Source organism: Rhipicephalus microplus, chromosome 5 (genome assembly GCF_043290135.1).
Source record: "Rhipicephalus microplus isolate Deutch F79 chromosome 5, USDA_Rmic, whole genome shotgun sequence".
Lineage (NCBI taxonomy): Eukaryota > Metazoa > Arthropoda > Arachnida > Ixodida > Ixodidae > Rhipicephalus > Rhipicephalus microplus.
In genome coordinates, this window is record NC_134704.1 from 183,560,859 (window position 1) to 183,586,542 (window position 25,684).

A 25,684-nucleotide genomic window follows, 5' to 3' on the forward strand; every position below is an offset into this window, starting at 1 on the left:
TTGCCTTGATCTCTCCCCCACTAACTCTTCCGGGAAAGTTATTGATGAAAAAATGTTATGCTCCCATCTCTAAAAATAAAGATGACCTTACCGGTTTGCAAGCACTCTGAATTAGTTTTCAAATCTAGAATGTGAAACGGCGCCAAGAATAGCACTAATTACGCGAGATGATTGTGTTTAAATGCATTGGCAGCATGATCAAAGAAGCTAATTCAAGGCTAACGGACTCACGAGTCTACCCATTCGGACTCGCACAGACTCAGATCTAGTCGTTAGTCTGAGTTAGTCCGGGAGAGTAGCGTTTTGGAGAGATTGAGTCCGAGTGCGACCAGTTGAGGAAAATTTTCATGAATGTGAGTCCTAGTGAGTCCGGCTCAGGAACATTTTTGTGAATCTGAGTTCGAGTGAGCCCAAACCACAAAATATACACTTCATGAGTAAGCCTGGGTGAGTTTTGCCAACCTATGGTTTCAAATTTGCAGAAACTTCTTGCCCATTTGTATGCATGATGCAAAGTTGAGCCTCGGGGCAGTTCAGGAATCATTATTTGAACTATCTGGGCTGAGATAACTCGCTTCCAGTTGCGTCAGAAAGTGTTTCAGAGCAAAACAATTGTTTTACTTACCAGCAGTCATGGTTTATTCTGCCCATACAGTAGGCCGCACCATCTGTGTAAAGAAGTGTTCCCCTTAGTCACAGTTACAACATTACAGACTTACAAGAACTGAAAGCTGGGCAGTTTGCTAAGACTGCATATTTGAACAGGTAGTGTAGAAAATAAAGACATGAGCAAGAAACAGACAAGAGACTGCCACTCCTCGAATCTATTTCTTTCTTAAGTTCCCCTTTTTTTTGTGTGCTATCTGCTCAAACATGCAGCTTTACAAAACAAAATCTGCTCACCTTGGAAAAGACTGTCCAAAACTTCGACCTGTGATGGGAAAGACAGCAATTAAAAATGTGTACCTATTTGCACATACAGGTGTCCAGGAAACATGAAAACAGGCACTTTTTTTTTTTTATCATTCTCACCTCATCCTCAAAGCTGGTGTGTGGCTTGTTCTGCAGTTCTGGTCTCATGAAGTTCTTGCGTGAGTAGAAGATATCCTAAAAGAGTGATGACAAACTTGAAGTCTCAACGCATAGACTGTTGTGTGGCCAACATCTATCTAGGCAAATACTATATCTGAAAGTTATCTAACTATTAGCCTATACAAATGTTTTGATATGGCCCGTTTCAGGCATTTATTTGATGCAAAGTGCCTTAGTGTCGAGCTCAATCAGCTGTGCGGCGTCACCACCCTTGCTGCGCATGCGCGCCCTCCTACTCTCAGATTCTCTTCCCAGTCGCCGGAGATGACAAAACGCCTCCACAGCAGTGCTGCGAGCACACCTCCACTCCACATGTGCCTCCCCTCTTTTTCCTACGCTTTCCCCTAATACGCTCCCTGTGGTAACGCGTTCCACATTTCCTTGAGACAGAGCTTGTCTGTGTTGTTTGTAACCATTCACTGTCGGCCCCTCTAGCGTGAGCGCAAAGAAGTAGGAGGAGAATCTGCTCGCATGAGTAGCGCGCACTTCCCATACAGCTTCGCATCACGTCATGGCCCCCTTGAGCGGGAAATGATTTAATTTTTCATTTCTTTACTTTTATTTATTTGATACTGTCAACCCCGTGCTTGGGGTCATTACAGGGAGGGTGTCACAAAGTACATAACATTCGCACAAAAAAGAAAAATTCAAAAGCACATATAAATACGAGATGAATAACCAACAATAAAAAAATAGGAAACAAACAACAGTTACTACACACATAAAAATCAACGAATATATGCTGACAACATAATTTAGCACGCATCACTACAAAGAAAACCGTCCAATGCATTTTCAAAGTCCACTGATGTTTGTTGCACAACCGCGCTGGGTAAACTATTCCACACATCTATTGTGTCTGGGAAAAAGGAGTGGAGGAAAGCATTCGTGCGTGTGAAATAAGGTTGAATTGCTCTACTATTATTAAGACGATCGCATCGCCTTCCAAGGGTCTGAATATATAAATCCTTATTTATCTTTGTTTGCCCGCTAATAATCTTAAAAAGAAATTTGAGGCGATGTTTTCGCCTGCGATATTCCAAAGACTCAAGCTCACAGGACTTTAACAAAGCTGTGACTGAGTGTGTGCGTCGTCGGTATCTACCGCATATGAAACGGACTGCCAATTTTTGTATTCTTTCATTTTTTGTCCACAACACCTTCTGGTGAGGCGACCATACAATACTAGCGTACTCTAAGACAAGACGTATGAATGTTTTGTAAGCAGTTAGTTTTACATCTGGTGTGGCATGTTCCAGTTTTTTTTTTTAGGAAATACAGTTTTTGTTTGCCTTAGAACAGATGTTATCGATATGCGAGTGCCATTTCAATGTGTGCATAATATTAACTCCTAGGTATTTGAAACAATCGATATTATTTATAGGGTGACTTCCGATGTGATACATGAATGAAGATTCCCGCCTACTAGAGTGAATATGCATATATGTCGTCTTGCTATAGTTTATTTCCATGTCCCATATTATACACCACTGATCTAATGCCTGTAAGCACCTGTTCAGATTAATTTGGTCACCTTCGCAAGTAACTGGGGAATAAATCAAGCAGTCATCTGCAAAAAGTTTCATTTTAATGGGAGCCTCAACTATTGAACATAGATCATTAACAAATATCAGAAAAAGAATTGGTCCTAAAACAGATCCTTGGGGAACGCCCGAGTACACGGCCAGTGGTTTTGAAGTGTAATTTCCAATTTTTACAGACTGTTGACGTGCGGATAAATAGGCCTCTATCCATTTTAATACTTCTTCGCTTATTCCTGATCTTTCAAGCTTGAAAAGTAATTTACGATGAGAGACTTAAAGGCTTTCCTAAAATCAACACAAATTATATCAGTCTGCAGAAGGTCATCGCTGTTTTTATTGAAATCATGGAGCGTTTCAGCTGATTGTGTCACAGTAGAAAGACCACGCCGAAACAAATGTTGACTTGCGCAAAGTAACTGGTAAGAATCAAGAAAACTAAGAATATGTTTTGCTAATACATGTTCCGGAACTTTACAGCAAACCAACGTCAAGGATATGGGCCGGTAATTCTTTACTAACGAGCGGTTACCATTTTTAAAAATCGGAATTACAACTGCATTGCGCCAGTCTTGTAGAAGTGACCGCCCGTGTCTCAACGGATTTCGCAAATATTCCTATAAAACGAGACCCATTCTGCGTATCTCTTAAGAAACTCTGTTGGTAGGTTATCCGGACCACTTCCTTTCTTCGCATCTAGCTCAAGCAGTAACTGAAAAACACCTTCGCGGTTGATAATAACAGGTTCCATTGCGGTTGTTGCACTGTTACTGATGGAAGCCCCTATCTTATCGCCCTGGTCTATTGTGAATACGGACTGAAAAAAGCAATTAAAAGTATCTGCTAAGTCTTCAACTTTTGTCAGGATACAACCCTCATGTTCGACCTGCTCAATTCTTTCCTTTCTGTCACTAATGTAACGCCAGAATTTGGATGGCGAACTTTTAAGGAAGTTTATAAGCGTTTGGCCAAAGAACTTATTTTTGGAATTCACAAGGGCTTCTTTCAACTTGATTTTTAGAGCAGCTGCAACTTCCGTCGCTCTTTTTTTGCTTTTCCTTAATCTCATAGTTCGCCGTTTCATATGTATAATGCTGCGTGTTATCCAGGGATTTCGTTTACGTGTTTTCTTAATACGAGTAGGGACAAAGCGATCAACGCAAGTTACGACGTGGGCCTTAAATCTCTGCCACAATTGCTCTACAGATTCAACATGTGATGCTCGCTCGAAATCATTAAAGTGGAGCTCGAGAAAATCTATGATGGAAGTGTCATCTGCCTTTTTAAAGTCCTTTACTTTTACCGGAAGGAAAGGTTTCTCTAAACTGCATGCACTAGTTTTAACGACTAAAAACAACATTTTGTGGTCGGACATGCCATCTAAAATATTTAAAACATAGTCTTATGTTTTGAGACAAAAACACAAGGTCTAACAATGACTTCGACGAACCTGTAACCCTCGTTGATTCATTCACAATTTGTTCCAGGCCATGACAGAATTTAATTTCCAAAAGTTTTTCACAGCTAATTGTTTCAGACCCACCCGGCAAAACATTTTACCAATCAATGTGAGGCAAGTTGAAGTCTCTGGCCATTATCAACCTCGTGCTCCCGTTAACATGGTCACACAAAAAATCACTCAACAAATCCAGAAACTGAGGCTCACACGCAGGTGGTCTGTATACTGAGCCAATAATGTATACTCTATGATTGAATGTAATCTTGCACCATACAGTTTCGCGAACATCACATTTTATCATGCAAGTTGGGATGGAACCTTTAACAATGATAGCAGCATCACCACCTCGTGAATCTCTGTCCCACCTGAAAAGCTTGTACCCTTGAGGAACAATGCAATCACTACGTATTTTATTGCGTAGCCATGTTTCTGTTAGTAATATAACATGGGGACTATGTGCCAACAAAAGATATTCTAATTCTGTAACTTTATTTGCGATGGTACAAGCATTTTGGACAAGAATTCGTAGCTATGATTAGGATTGAGTTTTCGAACTACCAGCAGAGCTGTCTGAATCGAAGGATTCATGTCGGTCATGCGCACTCAATACTGGCGTCGCTTGAACTCTGCTATCGTTCTTGTCACTCCGGGATTGAAAAAGACTGCGTTCATCATTTTTATCATCCCAGACAAATACGCGCCCGTTTATCTTCAGTTTATTATGCACCATTGAGACCCTCGCTCCCTTAGCTCGGTCTGGCGCTGAACTTTCCCATAGTTTCTTTCTTAGTTTAACTGTTTCTTTTGAGTAATCGCTACTGATACTGAAAGAAGTACCCTTTAGTTTCTTGCAATTACGCATTACCTTCTCTTTCTCATGGTAATCCATGAATGTCATAATTACTGGTCTTGCTTTGCCTTGTCTTTGTTTACCTAATCGATGAATTCTATCTACCGATTTAACGTCTACCCCTAGCTTGCTTCTGAAAATGTTAACAACGGCATCCCGCAAATCTGCCTCGTCCTCACTTCTGGCCTCTGGAACCCCAAAAACGAGTAGATTACTTCTTCGGCTTCTGTTTTCGTAATCCACTAGCCGTTCTGCTTGTTGCTGGACTATATTTTCTAACCTTTCGATTTTCTTTTGCATATCTTGAGTGACATTAAGATAGCTACTCATTCTTTCCGACTTTTCATTAGGTTCAGCAACTTCTTTTATAATCGCGTTCATTTTCTCATCAGATTCTTTCTAGTTATCTAAAATTAGTTGCAACAATTCAGCAATCTTGGGACCTGGATTTTCTTCTACATCCCCCGAAGTTAACAAAAGTAGTAATGTGAACCAACACTCAACCTCAATGGACCAACATCGCCGAGAGCACGGCACGACAATCAAGAATCTATTATCACTTTTGGAACAAGCTGCACAAGGCTTTATATTAGTTTTTATATTATTTTATAGTTAATTTTTGCAAAGAGCAGTGCAAGTTAATAAATTTTGTATTCTTGCAAGCCAATGACAACTTGGTAAGCTTGCCGCGCCCTGAAATATCAAGGCTAGAAAGCATGAAAGTTTGGAAAATAAACATTTTGAGAGACTGGTCTACACTGCCCTCAACTGAACACAAGATTAAAAACTGGTGGTGGCACAGAAAATATACAGCACACTGACCAGCACTTCATTGAAGCCCGTCAGCTCTTGGACGATGTACAGCAGAGGCTGGACTGCATTCAGCAAGGTAGTGGAACCACAGGTCTTGAGAATGAAGCACCTCTTGGACACAAACATGCTGCTTTCACTGAAATATGATGAGACATTCAGTCATCATTGCACTGCTCAGCCAAACAATGTACCAATTTTGTACAAAAACCAGCACTGCATTAGGGAAAGAAGTGTAGATTTAAGGGCTCATTCTCTTTGTTAAATACAATATTATGACATATATTAGACAATCATGCGAATAAAAGTATAAGGGACATTATTAGACGTAATTGTAATGTACATATGAACAAAGAAAAGCGGACGGAAAGATAACTTGGCGTGGTTTGGGAGTGAACCTGCCATTTTTCAAATACGCGTTTGATGCTTTACAGACAGAGCTACCATGGCGACTACCACCCGCCCCCATTCCACTTTATGGGGTCAATTTTTACCAATCAATGGCTCAATGCAGAGAGACAAAAATTTGGCCGGCAAGATTTGGCCGGCAAGATTTGGCGACAAGGATTGTACAATTCTGAGCAAGCGTCCCACCCAATCACCACAACCTAACAAGCCATTTGAAATTCATGCCAACAAACGAGCACTATCATAATGGAGAAAGATCACTATAGCCAAATGCTTGAACTAGGAATTTCTAAAAGGAGATTCTGATGGGCTAGTTGGTAGTGCATAACTCTAAATAGAAGTGCAAAATCACACAAACGACACAACAAAAGGGAACACAGTGCTGTGTCCCGTCTTGCTCTGTCATCTCCAATTTTCGTGGTACAGTTTTGAGTTGGGAAGGTGTGCCATCTTAATTTTCAAAATTTTTTGCAAGCTGTAAATTTTACTAAAGAAGAAACATGATGCTTACCCTTTTTCACAGTAATCTGTGGAAACGCCCAAAATGGCAACAACTACTTAAAGGTCATTTGTCTTGTAGCTCTTGCCAACAATTTCAGCCTTCAACACTTCTTTCACTTAGCTATGTTATGCCTAATAAAAAGAAATGTCTCATTTTTCAGCTTCAATACAAACTGGACTGTCACCATTCTATTCCTGCCAACAGGTCAGCAAATATCCACTGACTGTGCAAAAGTAATCGCTTTGTAGGCAAAATACAATATTGCAAGAGAGTTAATCATTCAGTTACAGAAGCGCCGTTACCGAATAAAACTAAGAACAACTTTTGATACATAGCTCCCATACCATTTTTTTTTTTTACAGTGGAGCTGTTTGAGCTCGGAGCAGCCCCATTAGCTGCAAACAGAAATGATCATCATGAGCATTCTCTCTTTGCCCTCATCATCATCTGCTTCAGTGCGAGAACATGCGCATCCGGCGTGAAATGCGATAACTGAATGGTGAGAGAATGAGCACAGAGAAAGAGGGAGTGAAAGAAAAAGAGAAACTTCTTTGGGGAACATACATGAACCAGAGGCGAGTGTCATAACCACTGTGCTAACAGGCATGCTTGCAGAACATAGCCTTACAGCAAGGGGGTGAGAAAGGAGAGAGTAAAACATTGCACAGGAAAGCGAAGTGAGGGTGAGGAGGAGAGGTCAGCAGTCACTTCAGTCTTTGCACCACTTGTGTACTAAATATGTAGCAGCCACAATTTTTCTTTTAGTTTGTGAAATCAGGACAGCAGATACTCATTGTGCTGCGGACTACACTGGCAGATGTAAAGTGACCTTCAAAGGTTTCCAAATAGTACTACACTTGATGCACCACATGGAGAAAGATAGAGAAGGAAAAAGCAGCAGTAAGTGGAATGAAGCGATCGGGAGGTAAGTCTGTATGGAAAACGCTGAGGCACCGAAACATGCATTATGATGAGGCATACAGAAGGCAGCCCAACTACAAGAGAAAGACGCCACTTGCGAAAGCAAGCTGCACAAGACAGGACACGTGGGAATGTTCTGGCTCGGATGATATGTAAATCTGAGCCAGCATATTTTTTCTGACAGGTTGCCATGTGTACTTGCCACGAAACCTAAAATCCTTAGTCAAAAAAGTTTCAGGTTTCTAAGCAAAGAAAAAGTCTACATAATTGATTGATTGATTGATTTGTGGGGTTTAACGTCCCAAAACCACCATATGATTATGAGAGACGCCATAGTGGAGGGCTCCGGAAATTTTGACCACCTGGGGTTCTTTAACGTGCGCCCAAATCTGAGCACACGGGCCTACAACATTTCCGCCTCCATCGGAAATGCAGCCGCCGCAGCCGGGAATCGAACCCGCGACTTGCGGGTCAGCAGCCGAGTACCTTAGCCACTAGACCACCGCGGCGGGGCAAAGTCTACATAATTTCTAAGGGCCTTGAAACCATACTTGAAAATTTGTGGAATTCTTCGAAAACCAGTTTCCTGATGAACACTGTCATAATATTGACCATAATTGAGCACACAGTGGAGCATACCTGAGCACGTACGAGTCGAGATGTTCATTTCTTTTGAAGCTAATGATTCCACACTTGACCACTTGCAGAAGGGACTCCCAGTGTTCTCTGCAATGAGCAAGGGGAAGAATGAACAATGCATGTACAGCAATGCAGGAACACTGCATGCTTGTAAGTTCTGCATAGCACCTTACATTTGCAAGATTATAGTTTTGCTTTTTGCTTACAAAAGACTGGAAATTTATTGTCTTGTTACTTCGCGAGTCAATACTAATGGGGACGACCATCTTCTGATTGGGTTTCTCAAAAAAAGTCTAACAATGGCCCCCAAGTCACAGAAATGATTTCAACTGACATATCAGTCATCCATCAGTCAAATCAACATAAGACACAAACAGCAAGTATGTGCATTATTAGTAAAACACGGATGAAAAATTCTGTAGAGAAGACCTTGCAATAAATACTGTAGTGCTTAAAAAACACAATAGCAGATGAAAAACAGAAAACTTGGAAGCTATGCACTTGTGTGTGAAAACTGAGAAAACAGCCAAGCTGGTTGCCTTCTCACCCCCTTCCCTTTGCCGTAATCAGCTAAAGTAAGACTCCTATACTTTACAGTCTTCTTCTCGCTTCCTTGTAAGCATTACCCTCTCCCCTCCAGTCCATCAAATCACTCCCTTTTTTCTCCTCCTTGTGTACAACACAAGACTATAGCTAAACTATAATTTATACCCTCAACCCGACTTCTCTTTTCTAAAGCTTTGCTTTGCCATAGTATGCTATGCATCACTCTTTACGCTCATCTTCCCCTCAGCTCACATTAACTTCTCTTTCCCACCCCTTAACACTCTGTACTATACATGCACATGCTATTCTTTACCCTCTCATCTTCTCATTTTCCTCCTCTTCACCTCACACATAACTCCTCCTTAATCTCACTGGTTCTTAACAATGTCAGCCTTGATTTAGGCCAGTTTTTGTCCAACTTTATACTGAACGTGATCATGCAACTAACGTTGTAGAAGACATCTTGACGCAGACAAGCTGGGCCCGTAATCAGCTCCATTATGAAAAGTAAAAGCCTTGACTTATCGTGTGCAAACAGCCAAGGATGAACAAGCCGCACAAAATGATCTCTGTTGTCTTAGGTGCCAAAATTACAATATCATTAAGACAATGTTAATGAGAACTAACAGACAATTATGCAGAGACAAGTATAGGGGATATTATTAGAAGTAATTGTAATGTATATGAGAAGGAAGAAAAGTGGACAGGCAGGGACCGAACATGAGACGTTTGTATAACACGTCCGATGCTCTACCAACTGAGCTGCGCTGGCAGTCCACATTAGGTGGTGTATCTATGCACATAAACGTGGGAGCATCAGTCAGCGCTGCCTGCGATTAAGAAGCATGCCAGAGTTGCAAACGCAAAATTGCTTTTGACAACCTGGGGTTCTTAGTGAGGCACCTCAAGCAAAGTACATGGGTATTGTTGAAGCATGCTGCCTAACTCAAATTCAGCCAGTGTTGCTGGAAACAAAACATGCAACCTCAAGCAGAACAGGTTAGTGTGCACGAACCACACATCACCACCGGAAAAAAAAAAATTGAGCAAAAAACATAGCAAGGGCCAAGACAGAGCAATACACAAACAATGCTGGCTAAAATAAAAAAGCAAACAGACATTCAGAGCAGCACTTCTCTACGACTAATAGCTAAAAGGAATGGCTGCCATTTTAGAGTAGATGAAGCTGAGAACACAGTGGAGTTTTTTAAATCCATCGCCTTCTAAGGGAAACGTTCTCGCAGCCAACCCAGAAAGAGTTCACTTGAGCTGCTTCTTTATTATGCCTTTCTCTTGCATATCTTTTAACAAGTCTTAATAAGACATTTAGGGGAACCTGAACATTTACCAATGAGTTAAACATGTTAGCGATATCCTGTTTTTAGCGTGCTCTTCAACCACTTAGTGCTTACTTTTTATTGTATGATGTTACTCGACAAGTTTAAATTCTGAATTGCTACAATGTAATCGATAAAGTTGAAAGTGGTTTGTATCAATGAGGCTCTTGTATATGACTGCACTCTGTGTAATGGGTAGCATGCTTTCAATCACAAGCATTTACGCATGTGAAATGTTTTCAAACTTGCAGTACACCCACTATGCATGCGTTGTCAATAGAATATGCACAATAACAGGTGTACCTTTTTGCATTGGGTGGCGAGCTTCAAACCAGGAAGTTGCTCGGATAATTCCGTGTTCTGATGCCAATGGGAATGTACAGGTGTGAGCATAAGTGTGCAAACCACGGGATTGCGGTGCCGAAGGCATCAATGCGTTATCTGGCGACAAGGTTCCTGTTGCAGGGTGCATACAGGTTTCGTCGTATCAGTTGGCATCTCATGTCACTCTCTTCGACGTGCCTCGAAGCCAAAAAGACAACTGGGTGTTGCTGTCCTTGCTCCAACAAATTTGTGCCGTTGTTTTCCTTTTTTTATGTAGTGGATGCAAGGGCGCCTGTTCCAACACCCGGCTTGTGTTGTGATTTATGCCGGTTTCTCAGCATAACTAAGAGTAGCCAGCCTCTCAAAACCTTATGAAGACAAGCACACAAAATTAAGTATTCTCAGCTCAGCTTGCCTTTGTTGCATTAGGCCAAGTAGAACTTAAATGAGCCTAGTTATGATGAAAAATGCACAATAGTACAAGGGCATTTAAAATTAGTTTTAAGGCTGACTACATTTAATTTAGCTTAATGAGACAAGACTGATTAGTAACTAGTACCTTCCTCAGCTTGGACTCTGAGCTCAAAAATTTGAATTCAATTACTTTAAGTGTGTTTTATTAAAACTTGATAAAGTAATTACATCCAATTCTAACCAGACTAGTTGGATAATGCCATGATCAACCACACTTAGAATTTTCTATGCTTATCTTGGTGCTGCCTCATTGACTTAGTTATGCATAATTAGCCAAATTATGCCATGTGAAACACCAGTATGTCTTATGCATCATTAGATATCAAACTAATTAATCAACCATAATTCATATGCATCTTAATTACCACTAATTTGACACAAGTAACTTTATCAATATAGTATCAGTAAGGAGTAGTTGGCATCTTTGTCCGCGATAAGGTTGCCCACGATATTGCCCGAAATAAGATTTGCCTCATTTAGGCCAATTTCGCTCGGCTAAATTAAATGATAGCTTGATCAACTATGCAAGATTGGATTTGGCTGTACGAGTTCTTTTCTCGAACCACTGGGCACATCAAAGCTTTACTAGGCTTAACATAAAAACAGCAACCTGGACTGGGCTTAAGCTTACTTGCGCCCAAATTTATCAGGCGATACCACGGTCAACTAGGCTGGATTAGATTCAGCTACACTTACATTCACTTCACTAGGCTCATTTAAGTTCAGCTTGGCCTAACGCGATAAAGGCAAGCTGAGCTGAGAAAATTTAATTTTGTGTGCTTGCCTTCATCAGGCTTTGCGAGGCTGGCTGCGCTTAGTTATGAATCAACCAGCATAAATAACTACACGCTCCCAGGGCTGGAACCGGCATTGTCGCAGCCTCTATGTTAATAAATAACGGCACAAATTTGATGGAGCAAAGACAGCGACACCCAAGTGTCGTTTCGGCTCCTGGCTCGTTGGAGCGAGCGACACGAGAAGCCAACTGATACCCTAGACGCGCATGCACACAGCAGCAGGTGTCTCGTCACTAGATAGCGTGTAGATGCCTTCGGTCACCAGATCCCGTAGTCTGCACACTTATGCTCACGCCTGTACACTTGTACCACGTAATATTACTGTGATACTACATGTTTTATTGTGAAGCCTGCATATAGGATGCGAGTGTTTGTAAAGCATGTATGTTATTTATACTGTATTTCTTAGCAGAGGAAGTTTTTTTGCTTATTTTACAGCAGAAGCATGGCTGTGTGGTAGAATATCTGCTTGCCACATAAACAGTCCAAGTTCAAACCTCACTCGAACCTGGAAATTTTAGATTCAAGGCAGCTTATGATCGGGGCTTGTCCCTTGTCCGCCGTAGCCACGCTAGTCCTCCAAGCGCCTACTAGATGACTCAGCGGTAGGGCGTTCGCTCCACTCCAGTGAGCGCTTTGGTATGAGTGGAGAACGCTAGCATCACGCTGCGTTGCTCTGCATAATAAAGATGCTCTCTCCTCTCTCTCTCTCTCTCTCTCACACACACACACACACACACAGCATAGTAGTATGAATGAAGACATCAGCATGAGTGGGGCAAAGGCGTGGGCTTGCAAAGCGGCTGTGTGCGCAACTATGAATGTCTACGGTGATTTGTCAAGAGCACCTCCTAACAGAACTTTAAGTCGACCCATGGCTGCTTTGCATACTTCTCAGGGTTCTCTTTACAGTGAGATGTGTGCCATTCTTTATTATTATTTTATTTGCATCTTGATTCACCAGTCACAAACAAGATCTTTCGCTCACTACCAACAATTCCCACACTAACACAAACGCTGATACGAAACGAGCTCTTTAACGCTGTCATGTTCAAGTGCCATGAGGAGAGCTATCATAACAGTGCCTGCAATAACATCTGTCAGGTCCCTAGACAAAACTCTTTGGACATACTTGCTGAGGCACAACTTAGATATTTAAGAAGGAGAAGGCTCTTACTAGATAAAATATTGCTACGCTCCTTTTCTCAAGCTTTGTTATCGCCCTAATATCCTACGCGATTCACAGCGCGAACCGTGCCTGCAGCCTTTGAGAAGCTTCAGCACTGTAGTAGATCATTTCGATAAGATCACGTCCACTCCTCGAACTACACAGGTTATTCTGGAACCTACGTCACCACTAGCCATATTGCTAGAACCATAACGCTAGAACGAGCCAGTCTCCTGCCTTCTCCCACATCATGACCCCGTGACATCTGGTGCAGGTGCTGCTTCTTTCATGTACCGGTTGCCTCCTTCGAGCCGTGAACCAAGCCCACATCACGAAGACAGCGACACAATCCACAAGCAGCGAATTTGTGGTAAGAAACAAGAGCTGCCACTGGAGTACGTGCTTCTACCCGACAAGACTGAATATCAAGCTTTTGGTGTCAACCGCAGCGACGATGACAGCGCCTGTACCACTGGCACCGATCTTGCTCCAGCAACCTAAGAAGCCGCCCACTTTCTGCAGTTCGCCACTCGAAGACCCGGAAAGCTGGCTTAAAAGGCTCAACTGAGTCTCCCTTTTCAATGATTGGACCGAAGATGACAAGCTGTCGCATGTCTATTTTGCCTTGCAAGACGCTGCCAGGACGTGGTTCGAGAACCAAGAGTCAACCATGACTACGTGGGACATTTTCAGCTCCAGATACTTGGCCACTTTCACAAGCACTGTCCTTAAAGAGAGTACTAAAAACTCTGCTGGAAACTCGCGTCCAGCTACCCAACGAAAACGTCATGCTCTTCACAGAAGAAATGACTAAACTTCCGCCATGCAGACCCTGAAATGCCAGAAGAAAAGAAAGTCCGGTTCCTCATGCGAGGAGCCAAACGGGAGCTTTTCGCGAGACTGATGAGGAATCCACCGAACACCGTCCAAGAATTTGTATTGGAGGCGACCACTATCGAAAAGTCCTTGGACATGAGCACCAGACAGTATAATCGTCACCTGACTCCAGACTGCGCAGCTGCTAAAGCCATTGACTCTGAAGACCTGCATGAATCGATCCGAGTCATCGTGCGGGAGGAGCTGTGCAAGCTGTTGCCTTCGGCACGGCCTCAAGTGGATTCGATCGCTGACATTGTGTGAGAAGAAGTTCGGCAATTGCTTTGAATTCCCCAAGCACCACTGCCCGAGCCGAAAGCTATGAGCTACGCCGCAGCAGTGCGCCACAACGCTCCTCGCCATCCACGCCAAAACGCCACCCCGTCGCCCTTCCGTTGGCTGGTGCCACTGCCGCCACCACCCCCACCGATGTCCTACTGTTCGCCAGTGAGCCAGTGCAGTGCGCCAACGAAAACAGACGTTTGGCGTGCAGCTGACAACCGCCCTCTCTGCTACCACTGCGGAAAGGCCGGGCACACTACCGCTGTTGCCAGTACCGACAGATGGCACTACATAGCTTCGCCGTCAATGCACCATGTCCGCAGCCAGGGGCACGGCCACGCGACATCGCCGACTACCTGACAGGAACTCAATGGACACCACGAAGTCCAACCTACTCCTTTGCCGTCGCCCTGCCGCCGCATGTCACCGCACAACCTGCAGTACTGCAGCCCAACGCGGGACCGGTCTCCTAACCCGTATCCGGGAAACTAAGGGCAGCAATCGATGGGGGTGCGGTTGCTGTGCAACGAACTACCAAAAATCCTCCGATGACGACGACGCCGCGACGGAGCTTTCCAAACATGATGCCAACCAGGCAAAGTCCTCACGACGAAACCTCACTTGCCCGACGTGACCCGACGACACAACATGGAAGCAGCGGAACAAGCCGACGCAGCCGTGACTCAATGCCACGGCCTAACTGCAATGTGAGACTGCGAACTAGCGACCTCGACGTTCTTATCGACAGCCACAGCGTGACCACTCTTGTTGATCGCACAGCCAAAGGTCATCTCTTAACGCTGGCAGGAATTGGCACAGCGAGAGTCACCATTCATGGCCGTATTTATGCTGCAGACTTTGTAGTCCTACAGCATTGCTTGAGAGATGTCATCTTTGGCATGTACTTCTTATGCCTCCATAGTGCACTCATGCACCTAAGAACAAGGTCGATAACATTATCCATAAAAGGAGCACTACCGCCGCCCACGCGGTCAAGGGAACCACGCCTTGAATGTGCTGGAAGAATAAGCCACCATTCTGCCTCGATCTAGTGTCATTATTTCAGTCGGCGCTCCGAAATCACCTGACTTGGACGGCGTCGTTGAAGGCAGTCAGCATCTGTTGGTCACCCCCAATATTTGCTTCACAAAAGGAATTGCAGAGCTGCGGGGAGGCAAAGCAACAGTTATGCTCACGAATTTCAGCAATGAGTACAAACACGTGAACAAAGGAACGACGTTCACATACATCGAAGAAATTGTGGAAGCCACCAGTGCTTTTGCCCTCACCGATTCTGTGGAACCTGCTCGGAGGAACCAAGCCCGTCCCTCAGCTTTCGACGTCAAAATCAGCCTTCCAAACTATAAGCAAGAACAGCTCAAGACCTTGCTCCTGCAATACGAAGATTGCTTTTTGTGACGTCAAAAATTCGGCAGACCCCAATCACTAAAAACTCATAACCCGGGAAAATGCCAAACCACTCTGTCAGAGTCGGTACAGGGTTTCCACGCAAGAAACGCGAGGCTGTAAAGAGACGAGTTGATGAAATTCTACGAGGTGACATCATCCAGCCATCCAAGAGTCCATATGCATCCTCCGTGGTGTTAGTGAAAATAAAAGATGGATCCCTACGTTCCTGCGTCGATTACCATCACCTGAACAAAATCACAAAAAAGGACGTGTATCCTCTCCCACGAATCGACGACGCACTGGATCGCTCCATAACGCGAAGTACTTTACGTCAATGGACCTCAAGACTGGGTATTGGCAAATCAAAGTCGACAAAACAGACCGAGAGAAGACTGCATTTATAACACCGAACGGCCTCTTCGAATTCAAGGTGATGCCCTTCGGTCTTTGCTCAGCCCCTGCCAATTTTCAACGCGTTATGGATACAGTACTGGCAGGATTGGAGTAGCAGACTTGCCTTGTGTACTTGGAGAACGTCGTTGTGTTTTCCTCGAGTTTCAACGAGCATCTTCGGTGCCTTGACGCTGTACTTCAAGGCATCAAGACATCTAACTCACCCTGAAGCCAGAAAAATGAAGATTTGCGTACAAGGAGCTCTTGTTCCTGGGACACCTGATTAGCAAGTCTGGAATCCGTCCCGATCAGCAGAAAACAGCCGCCATCGCCGACTTCTTGCCGCCCACTGACAAGAAGCCAGTGCACCGATTTCTGGGCCTATGCGCCTATTATAGGCCAATTGTCAAAAACTTCGCCCGCATCGCCGATCCACTCCCTAACCTAACCAGGGCCGACGTGGCGTTCAAGTGGGAAACTCCGCAGGAACCTGCTTTCCAGGAGCTAAATCATCGCCTCCAGACGCCTCCGTTACTTGCCCATTTCAACGAATTTCCCGAAACAGAAATACACACTGACGCCAGCAGCGTAGGTTTCGGCACCGTTCTTGTGCAGAGGGCTGAAGGACTAGAAAGGGTTATTAGTTACGCCAGCCTATCGCTATTTAAAGCAGAAGCCAATTATTCCACAACAAAAGAAGTGCCTCGCTATCATCAGGGCTGCGTCGAAATTTAACCCCTGCCTTTACGGCAGGCCCTTCAAAGTTGTGAGCGACCACCACGCCTTGTGTTGGTTAGCTACTTTGAAGGACCCTTCAGGTAGCCTCGCACGACTGAGCCTGAGACTTCAAGAATATGACATTACCGCCGTTTACAAGTCCAGCGAGAAACACTCCGACGCCGACTATGTCTCTCGTGCGCCTGGCAACCAACTACAGCTCGACGACCCGGATGACGACTACTTCTTGGGAACGATAACTGCCGATGACTTCGCAGAATGACAGCGGACCGACCCAAAACTTAGGGCCCTAATAGAATGCCTCGAAGACAGCACCGCCGAAGTTACGAAGGTATTCAAGCGCGCACTTGCGTCGTTCTTTCTGCAAAACAATCTTTTCCAAAAGAAAAACTCAGCGCTTCAAGCGAAGTACCTCCTTGTGGTACCTTCAGCTTTGCGACCAGAACTCCTGCAGGCCCTGCATGACGATCTGACAGCAGGGCACCTCCGTGTTTCCCGCACGCTCGCAAGGATACAAGACAGATACTACTGGCCACGTCTTACCGCCGATGTCACTCGTTATGTGAGGACATGTTGTGACTGCCAGCGCCGCAAGACACTGCCGACAAGGCCAACGGGATTTCTGCAGCCCATTGAACCACCTCACGGACTATTTCAGCAGATTGGGAAAGACCTACTGGGGCCTTTCCCGACATTGGCTTTCAGAAACAAGTGGATCGTCGCAGCTACCGACTACAAAAGCTCTGCCCAAAGGCAGTGCATCCAAGGTGGTAGCTAAGTTCGTCGAAAACATCGTCCTACGTCACAACACCCTGGAGGTCCTCATCACCGACAGAGGAACAGCATTTACTGCTGACTTAACTCAAGCGATGTTGGCATACAGTCAGACAAACAACCCCCCGACGACAGCGTACCACCTACAGACCAACGGCCTCACCAAGCGGCTAAACACGACCATCGCCGACATGCTGGCAATGTACGTCAATGTCGAACACAAGAAGTGGGACGCCATTCTTTCGTATGTGGCCTTCGCATAAAACACGACGGTGTCGGAGACGGGGTGCAGATGTCTCCATACAAATTGGTCTATGGAAAGAACCCGGCAATGACGCATGACGCCATGTTACCCAACGTCACCGATGAAAAAAAACCTCGATGTGAGCGAGTACCTTCAGCACACCGAAGTAGCCCGGCAACTCGCGCCCCCGCGTATCAATAACCAACAGATGACAGACAGCCACCGTTACAATATTCGATGATGCTTCATGCAATATTAGCCCGGTGAATGTGCTTGGGTGTCGACGCCGATACGCCGACGTGGACTCAGTGAAAAGCTTCTGCGAAGGTACTTCGGACCGTACAGTGTGGTTCGACGACTCTGCCCACTTGATTATGATATCGTGAACTCTCAACGACGCCGATCACGACCTGAAGCAATCCATGTCGCGTGCCTCAAGCCATTTTATGCACGTTAACGAACTGAAACAGTGTTTCTTGTTGTTATTGCTGTATCGTAATTTATTCCTTGTACTTTCTTGCATTATTATTGTACTTTCATCTTTCGTTAAAGCATCGAGACGATGCTTTTTTCAGAGGGGGCAATGCCACGTTCCTTTTTCTCAAGTTTTGTTATCGCCCCAATACACTACACGATTCTCTGCGCAAACTGCACCTGCAGTCTTCGAGAAGCTTCAGTATTGTAGTAGATTATGTCGATAAAATCACGCCCACTCCGCAAGCTATACAGATTATTCTGGAGCCTACGTCACTGCTAGCGATAACGCTAGAGCATTTGATGGAAAGTGTATAAATGCCAACGCGCTTCGCCGCTTGTCAGTTGATCGACGGCCGACGCTCCGTTCGCCGCTATCAGTGCAAGTCTGCTACTGTAACCCAACTTTTCGTTTACTGGGCACAGGTTCGCCCAAATAAACAGTTTGATCTGACAATCCAGTCTCCTGCCTTCAGCCACATCACGACCTCATTACAATATTTAAAATATGAAACCTGTTAGTGTTCAATACAATTGCTTTTTAGTCATCTGACAGAATGTGGTATGACGACGTTTTAAAAAATGTGCCACAAGTTCTCAGTTATTCCTCGGGCACATTCGAGCACTGTGGAGGGAAAAGTGATCACTGAACAAAATGTGACACGCAACATCACACAAGACTATTGCTTTCCAGACGGCAGAAATTGAGTGTAATGGAGAGGTGTTTGCCTTATAAAATCTTTATGCTTCAAACAGGCTTTAGCATTTTCTTTGACATAATTACTTTGACATTTCATTACAATACACAGGATATTTTTAGCCTTTCCCACATACCAAGCACAAAGGATCCTCGCTAGAGAATTTCTTCAGAGACATCAACAGCCCACTTAACTCCCATTTAAAATCATCAAAACCATTTCTCTATATATCAATCTATACCATCTGTTATAACTCCACTGCTTGTTTCATTCCATTGCTGCCATCCAGCATGTCATTTCTGCATCACAATTCATTACACTTTGCCATTTATACCATTGTCAACCTCTACCTTGTAAGGGTAGATTGTTCGTCTTCTTGGGGTTATGTGTTCACAAAGTTAAGCACGACACTGCAATGATGAAAACGAGACAGGGAGATCACACACACACAAGGACTAACTTTCAACAATCTTGTATCTGCTAGCTATGTTCCTGGATATTTTTCTTCAGCACAAGCCCCTGTTTTTCCTCAACACATACTTCCGGCTGCCCACATATTTTCATTCATTATCAGTCACATCTTTAAGAGCATTTTATACCAAGCCTCCCATATTTCGAAACATGTCGAGCCCATGCCTTTTTGTGCTGCTTCATTTGAGATTTTTCCCTGAGCACCCTACTTGAGCATACCAACTGCCATCAAATTTCATCATCCTTATCAATAATATGACTACGCCCACTGCAGGGCAAAGGACTCTCCTATGATCTCCCAATCAACCTGGTCTTGTGCTTCCTGCTGCCACGTTATACCTGCAAACTTTTTAATCTCATCAGCCCACCTATCTTTCTGTCTTTCATAGCCCACCTATCTTTCTGTCTTCCCTTCTAATGTTTGCCTTCTCTGGGGAATCCAGTCAGTTCCCCTAAAGACCAGCGGTTATCCTGCCTATATGCCTGGCCCATGTCCATTTCTCCTTGATTTCAACTATAATATCCTTAACCCCTGTTTGTTCCCTGACCCACTCTACTCTCTTAAGGTTACACCTATCTATTTCCTTTCCATCACTCGCAGCGTCATCCTTAATTCAAGCGAAACCCTGTTAGTAAGCCTCCGGGTTTTTGCTCTATAGGCAAGTACCAGCAAGATACAGCAGTTATATAGGTTCCTCTTGAGTGTTAGTGATGGATTACTAATCATGATTTGAGAATGCTTGCCGAATGTGATACACCCCATCCTTATTCTTCTAGTTATTTCATCTGATGATTCAGCTCCGTGGTTACTACTAGTTCTAAGGACATATTCTTTTACAACTTCCAGACTCTCTTCACTTATCACAAAGCACTGCTTTCTGTCGAGACCATTGCAAATTACTTAAGTTTTGTGCATAATAATTTTCAGACCTGCTCAGTAATCATGAGCTGTAATTCATCCCCTGAAATACTCATCAAGGTAATGTCATCAGCGAATCACATATTACTAAGACACTCTCCATTAACTCTTATCCCCCCAACTTTTCCCAATCTAGGGCAGATTTATCTCAACTCAGATTTGTTTCATCTCTGCTGCACCTTGTCTCCAATTTCATGCACAGCACTGAGTTAGCAAAGATCAACCTGGGAAACCCCTTTTCATACCACTGGTACGACTTCCTTGTTGTATCCCCACAGTGCAGCACGATTTTTAAGACCCAGTTTCTTTTAGTCTTTCGCACTTAATTCCTCTTCCTACTTCTAGATGCGAAGCAGCTTTTTGACTAACCTGTGTAACGAAGTCTCTCCGTACGAACACGCCACACCATGCGCCGCAAGTGTTGGCGTGGTACTAAGTAGGTCATGCCACTGCTGTGCGTTGACGTCACGCCCCCCTTGCAGTGATGTCACTTTGACCCTTGCCTGCTGCTGCTGTGCGCTCGCCGCGGCACCCACAGCAGCCACCTCATCCCTTTGCCCACACCTGCCATGACCGCCACTCGCTAGATTGCCGACTAATCGGTTCATGTGCATTGAACCTGATGCGCGCCTAACATAAGCATTAAAACATGTCTGTACCTGTCACTTACAAGACCTACGCCAGCCATCGCTTCAAACTAATCTTCCAGCGCTCGCCGCAGCACCCGTGTTTAGTGCCGTTCAGCCAGTGAAGCCACCCGTATGCAACCCTGCTGCTTCGAATTCCATCAGGTGTCCCTTCAGGAAGATGGTCCACGTATTTTTTTCCAAGTAGATATTTATTTTATCTATATTCTTCAACAATCTAATCCTGGTATTCCTCCATGTGGCAAATGGTCGATCCATTCAACTTAAACATGAACAAATCATATTCTTGACTTATATCCCCATTTTCACATATACGAGAAGTTCGAATATCTCTCAATTTCTCTCGGCAAAATAAATGTAATGATATACTAAGCCTATACTCTATGCTATCACTGGTGTTTAGCACTACCAAGGCTATGGGGTGTAAGCAAGACACACAATTGTGTAGCAAAACATAGTACCAGATAATATTATCTTTCAATTGGTAGGGTTGAGATTAATTCACAGCGGTATTGAATCAGGCTAGTTGGTTGATCACGATCGTAAAAACAGCACTGCAAAAAAAAAACGACAAACAAATGAGCACTTGTTTCTGTGTGCTCATCAGTCGTTTTTTGTGCTGTTTTTTTTTTCCCACAATCAGGGCTCAGATACATGAGCTTGGTTGGCACGGGTTACCTCACATCGATCCATGATATATTCATTCTTCCATGCAATGATGCCATGTGCCTGTAATTCATGTGTCGCTGTAATTCATGGTTCCAAATCAAAATGGTAGCACCCATGGAGACTCACTTCAATCCGACTCGCACTTGCTTTTTTCCCATCGCGCTGGCACCAACAAAGAAATAGTGAAATGAGGTTTGTGTGATCTCATGTACAGGACAAAACAAAGTATATGGTACATTTTGTGTTTCTTTGAGATAAGGTGTTTGTTTAGCCACCCAAGCTAAGCCTAACATGCCAATAATTTTATAAAATTTCTTAGAATTAGCCCAATAAATTTTTGCACACAATGCCGTCAAAGAATCAGCATTATTCAAAAGTAAATACAAGCGTCAGTTTGTAACTTACGGGTCACACAACGCACGACGACCACGATAAATTCAAAACAAAAACCACCAGCTGTGTACAGCCATATTTTCCTTCATAAATGCCATTCTTTCGCCTAACTCGTCTTACTTGAGCCACAGAGCCTGCGAAACGCTGAGAAGATGACATGACAAAGATCAGTACATCAAGAAGGGCTAATCAACATTCTCATTGTCTAAGGGGCCCTGCAGCCTACACAGTACCGGAAGGAGCTTCCGAGGCGAAGCATAGTAGTCGCTGCTTCACAAGCCTGCCCTCATGTTCACGTAAAGGATTACTATACCCCAAGTCGCTTGCTTCCAGCTTCCTCTCCCCGCCTGTCATACATAAAATAAAAGAAAGTATCGATAATGGGCAGCCCTGGCAAAGATATTTCTGAATTCCCACTGATGTGCTCTCGTTTGTCCTCCCCATGCTACCGGGATTGAACCATTTTGAAATACTTTTAGTAACTGAACCCGGAAATATACACATGGTCTGTCCTGATCACCACGCACCGATTATACTTTGTGTCTTGCTTCTCTAAACCAGTTCTGCGGTCTTTTATCCATACCTGGAAATTCATTCTAATATCTTACAATGCTATTCCGCACATAAAGTTGACCATGCATGCACTCTGTGGACATTAATATTAGTTATGTTACATTCCCCTGTAAAGTAGGCTAATTCTACTTCACCATCAATTGCTTTGAAATTATTGATATAACCATTTTCTAACAGTGCTCCTCTGGCATTTGGCTCAAGTACTCCAATAAGTCATAACTATTCTGGCCAATTGTGTAAACAGCGCACGCAGGCTTCATTTACAACGTCTTTTTCCACTCCAGCTGCACTTCCTTTTCTGTACGAAGTTTTTTCTTCCCTTTGCTTTTCCACAGCTGCTCATTTCGTTAGGCCTATTGAGCAGGCCCCGGTTTCCTCTATTATTAGGCAGAATAGAAAATCTTGCTCCTGCAGATGCTTTACATCTGCGTCATCGATTTCTCAGGCAGCTTCATTCTTTCTCCGAAGAGCCTTCACGTGTTACCAAAATAGGCTCACCTTTTCTCTTTGTGCCTTCCAGCTTGAGCGACTTTTTCCTGAACTAGAACCTGTACGCCTCCTTCTTTGCTTCAGTACATTTTCCACTTTCTGTTTATTTCCTTGTGTGGAAACTTTCGCTTTTTTCCACTCTTATCCGGGCTCTCTTTGAGTCTTTCCTCAATTGCCTCCTTCAGGGCACTATTATAACACCATTAGGATTGTTTCCTTATTCCTTTCCAACTAGCAGACCCCTCTGTCACGTAATTCACGTCAACATGGCCTTCTCTCCCAGTCTTTGTTTCCTTTTGAATATTCTTCACAATGTTTGTGGCTGTTGCTTCATTTCCCTGCACTGCGTTTTTTCTTTCTTGTTTGCATGAACAACAGATGAAGTAAAGTGCTCATGATTACTGGCCAACCTCAATTTCTCACTTACTGCCCAATTTAGCTAAATAAAATTCAAATGGGCACAAAGAAAACATACCAGATGGGGAGGAGTGCTGACTATTCAATCTCCACCCCTTCTCCAGTGCATTAAGTGATTCATGCACACCCGTCACACTCAGATTCTCGTATGAAGGTGAAAAAAACAAGAAAATTGCAACATCTTAGCGGCATGAAGAATAGGGCTTGACAGGTGCGCATGAGTCACTTTAAGCTCCTATTAGAGTGTTGACAGAAATCAATGCTTGGCAGTTAACGCTCCTGCTTCTCTACTACGTTCCCTTCTTGATTCATTGATATGTGGGGCTTAATGTCCCGAAACCACTATATGATTATGAGAGACGCCGTAGTGGAGGGCTCCGGAAATTTAGACCACCTGGGGTTCTTTAACGTGCACCCAAATCTGAGCACACGGGCCTACAACATTTCCGCCTCCATCGGAAATGCAGCCGCCACAGCCGGGATTCGAACCCGCACCCTGCGGGTCAGCAGCCGAGAACCTTAGCCACTAGACCACCGCGGCGAGGCTACCTTCCCTTATTGCACCTTCACCAAATTTTCAGTGCTAAATCTTGTAGTAACTATGCTATACAACAACCAAACCAACAAATTTTGCTGAATTTATTTTCAGTCAATTACTATCGCTGCTGATTAACTGTACGTCTCATCGGGCATCAGCATGTGTCTGCTGAGAACCCCAGCTTCTGTATTCTCACGCATTCCTCTGCAGTCTCTGGACTCCCATTCTCCAAATTGCGCTGCTTGCTAAGGTGAAGGAGCAGGTTCCAACTATTCTTCCCAGAGTGACATAAATATAAACTCCAACTCATCATGTTGATCTTTCGGAAAATTAGAGAAATCTTTTAAATATTTCCAGCCCCATATTTGAGCGGAGATGCTGTATAACTTCTGTACTCTTTCCATGGTTGACTTGATATCTTCAACTAATTATGACACACAGCTGATTGATAAACCATTTCAGGGTGTCGAGATCTCCGAAATGAATGGGGAAGAAAGTTCCCAAAACCAAGAAAAGTTAGTAAAAAAATTGCCACTGTAATAAATTAATGCAATTCTGCATCACACATTTTGGGTGTGTTAAGCTAATGGTTTCAATAATACAATTTCATGCTAGTGTTTGAGTATCTCAACTTATGAAGATCCGATTGAATTTTGTAAAAAAAACATTTTGTGGGCAACAGTTTGCTTACACCTATTTTTATATGTGCCTATCGCTTCAGCGTTTTTTATTGGTTTGTATATAGTGTAAATTTCTTTATATCAGCTCAAGTGCCTCAGAAGTGTTGGTCAAGTCAGGAGACACTCCTTTTGTCCCCGTCAGTGGCATTTGCGAAATACCCAAATAATTAAAATGAGATCAGTGTATCTACACAGGTCTTTGATGGTGACTTGACTCCCCGTCACTAGCGTGCCACTGGTCCAGAGTAGTGCCAACTGACTGCCAGCTTGCACCACTTTCCCTTGCTCTTGGATGAAAGTTTGATATTTCTTAAGAGCTCACATCCTATGCAGCAATTGCAATGAGCAAGCAAATTTGTTCCTTCTCTGTTAGATGCATTAAGAAAAAAAAATGACTGCATACGTGACACTTCTCTTGAGCCACATTAGGTGGAAAACAATTTTCTGTGGAAATTTAGTAGACTTGAGGAGAAATCGACCTGCTTACACCTTTCATCCGCCTTTTTTTTTTTTTTTTATGGTACAGGTGCATGCTGAATATATGTGCTGCTTCTACTAGTTGACAGCACTAAAAAGGTGTACTTTTTCTCACCTCTTTAAAAAAAAGATATGACCTGATTTTACTGATAGGGTAGTTTAGATAACCTTTCTTACTAGTGAAAGTGCTGCAATGGTACTATAGACAGACACAGTAGGTCTATTTTACAATGTGTGTGTGTTGGTTAGGACTGCCTCCAATCTTTCAGAACGAAATACTTCATAAGGGCTACAGACAACACCGTTGCATTCAAGACATGAGGAATTCCCATGATAGCTAACATTTTGAGGTGCTGTAGCAAGCGTTCCATGTAGAAACCGAAGTCATCCGAATGCTTTTTGGCATAAGCAATTGATGAGTGTGTCGTTCTATTGCGCCCTTAAGTATTCACACGATTCGTTTCATGCAACCAATGATTCCATGGGTTTGCAAGTGCTGCTTCTGCTGCGTAAGTGACATGCCCACTGTCTTCGACTCACTTTTTTCCATGCCCGATTTCTTGCTACATTTGCCAGTGTCCAGCATCATAAATGAATCTAACCTATTTATACTTGCATGTGTGCAATTCAATGTCACTAATACTCATTATTGAG

At 43.7% G+C, this 25,684-nt stretch overlaps 1 protein-coding gene across 1 annotated transcript in view; it reads right to left on the minus strand.

Annotated features, from left to right (window-relative positions):
* SamDC (S-adenosylmethionine decarboxylase) overlaps window positions 1–25,684 on the minus strand; it is a 98,208-nt gene that overhangs the window by 69,253 nt on the left and 3,271 nt on the right. Inside the window, exons 2-6 of the mRNA XM_037424855.2 lie at window positions 8,223–8,309; window positions 5,765–5,891; window positions 1,033–1,107; window positions 904–931; window positions 626–668 (exon numbers count right to left, since the gene is read on the minus strand). Coding sequence (XP_037280752.1) covers window positions 626–668; window positions 904–931; window positions 1,033–1,107; window positions 5,765–5,891; window positions 8,223–8,309 — 360 coding nt within the window. The remainder of the gene's footprint in view (window positions 1–625; window positions 669–903; window positions 932–1,032; window positions 1,108–5,764; window positions 5,892–8,222; window positions 8,310–25,684) is intronic.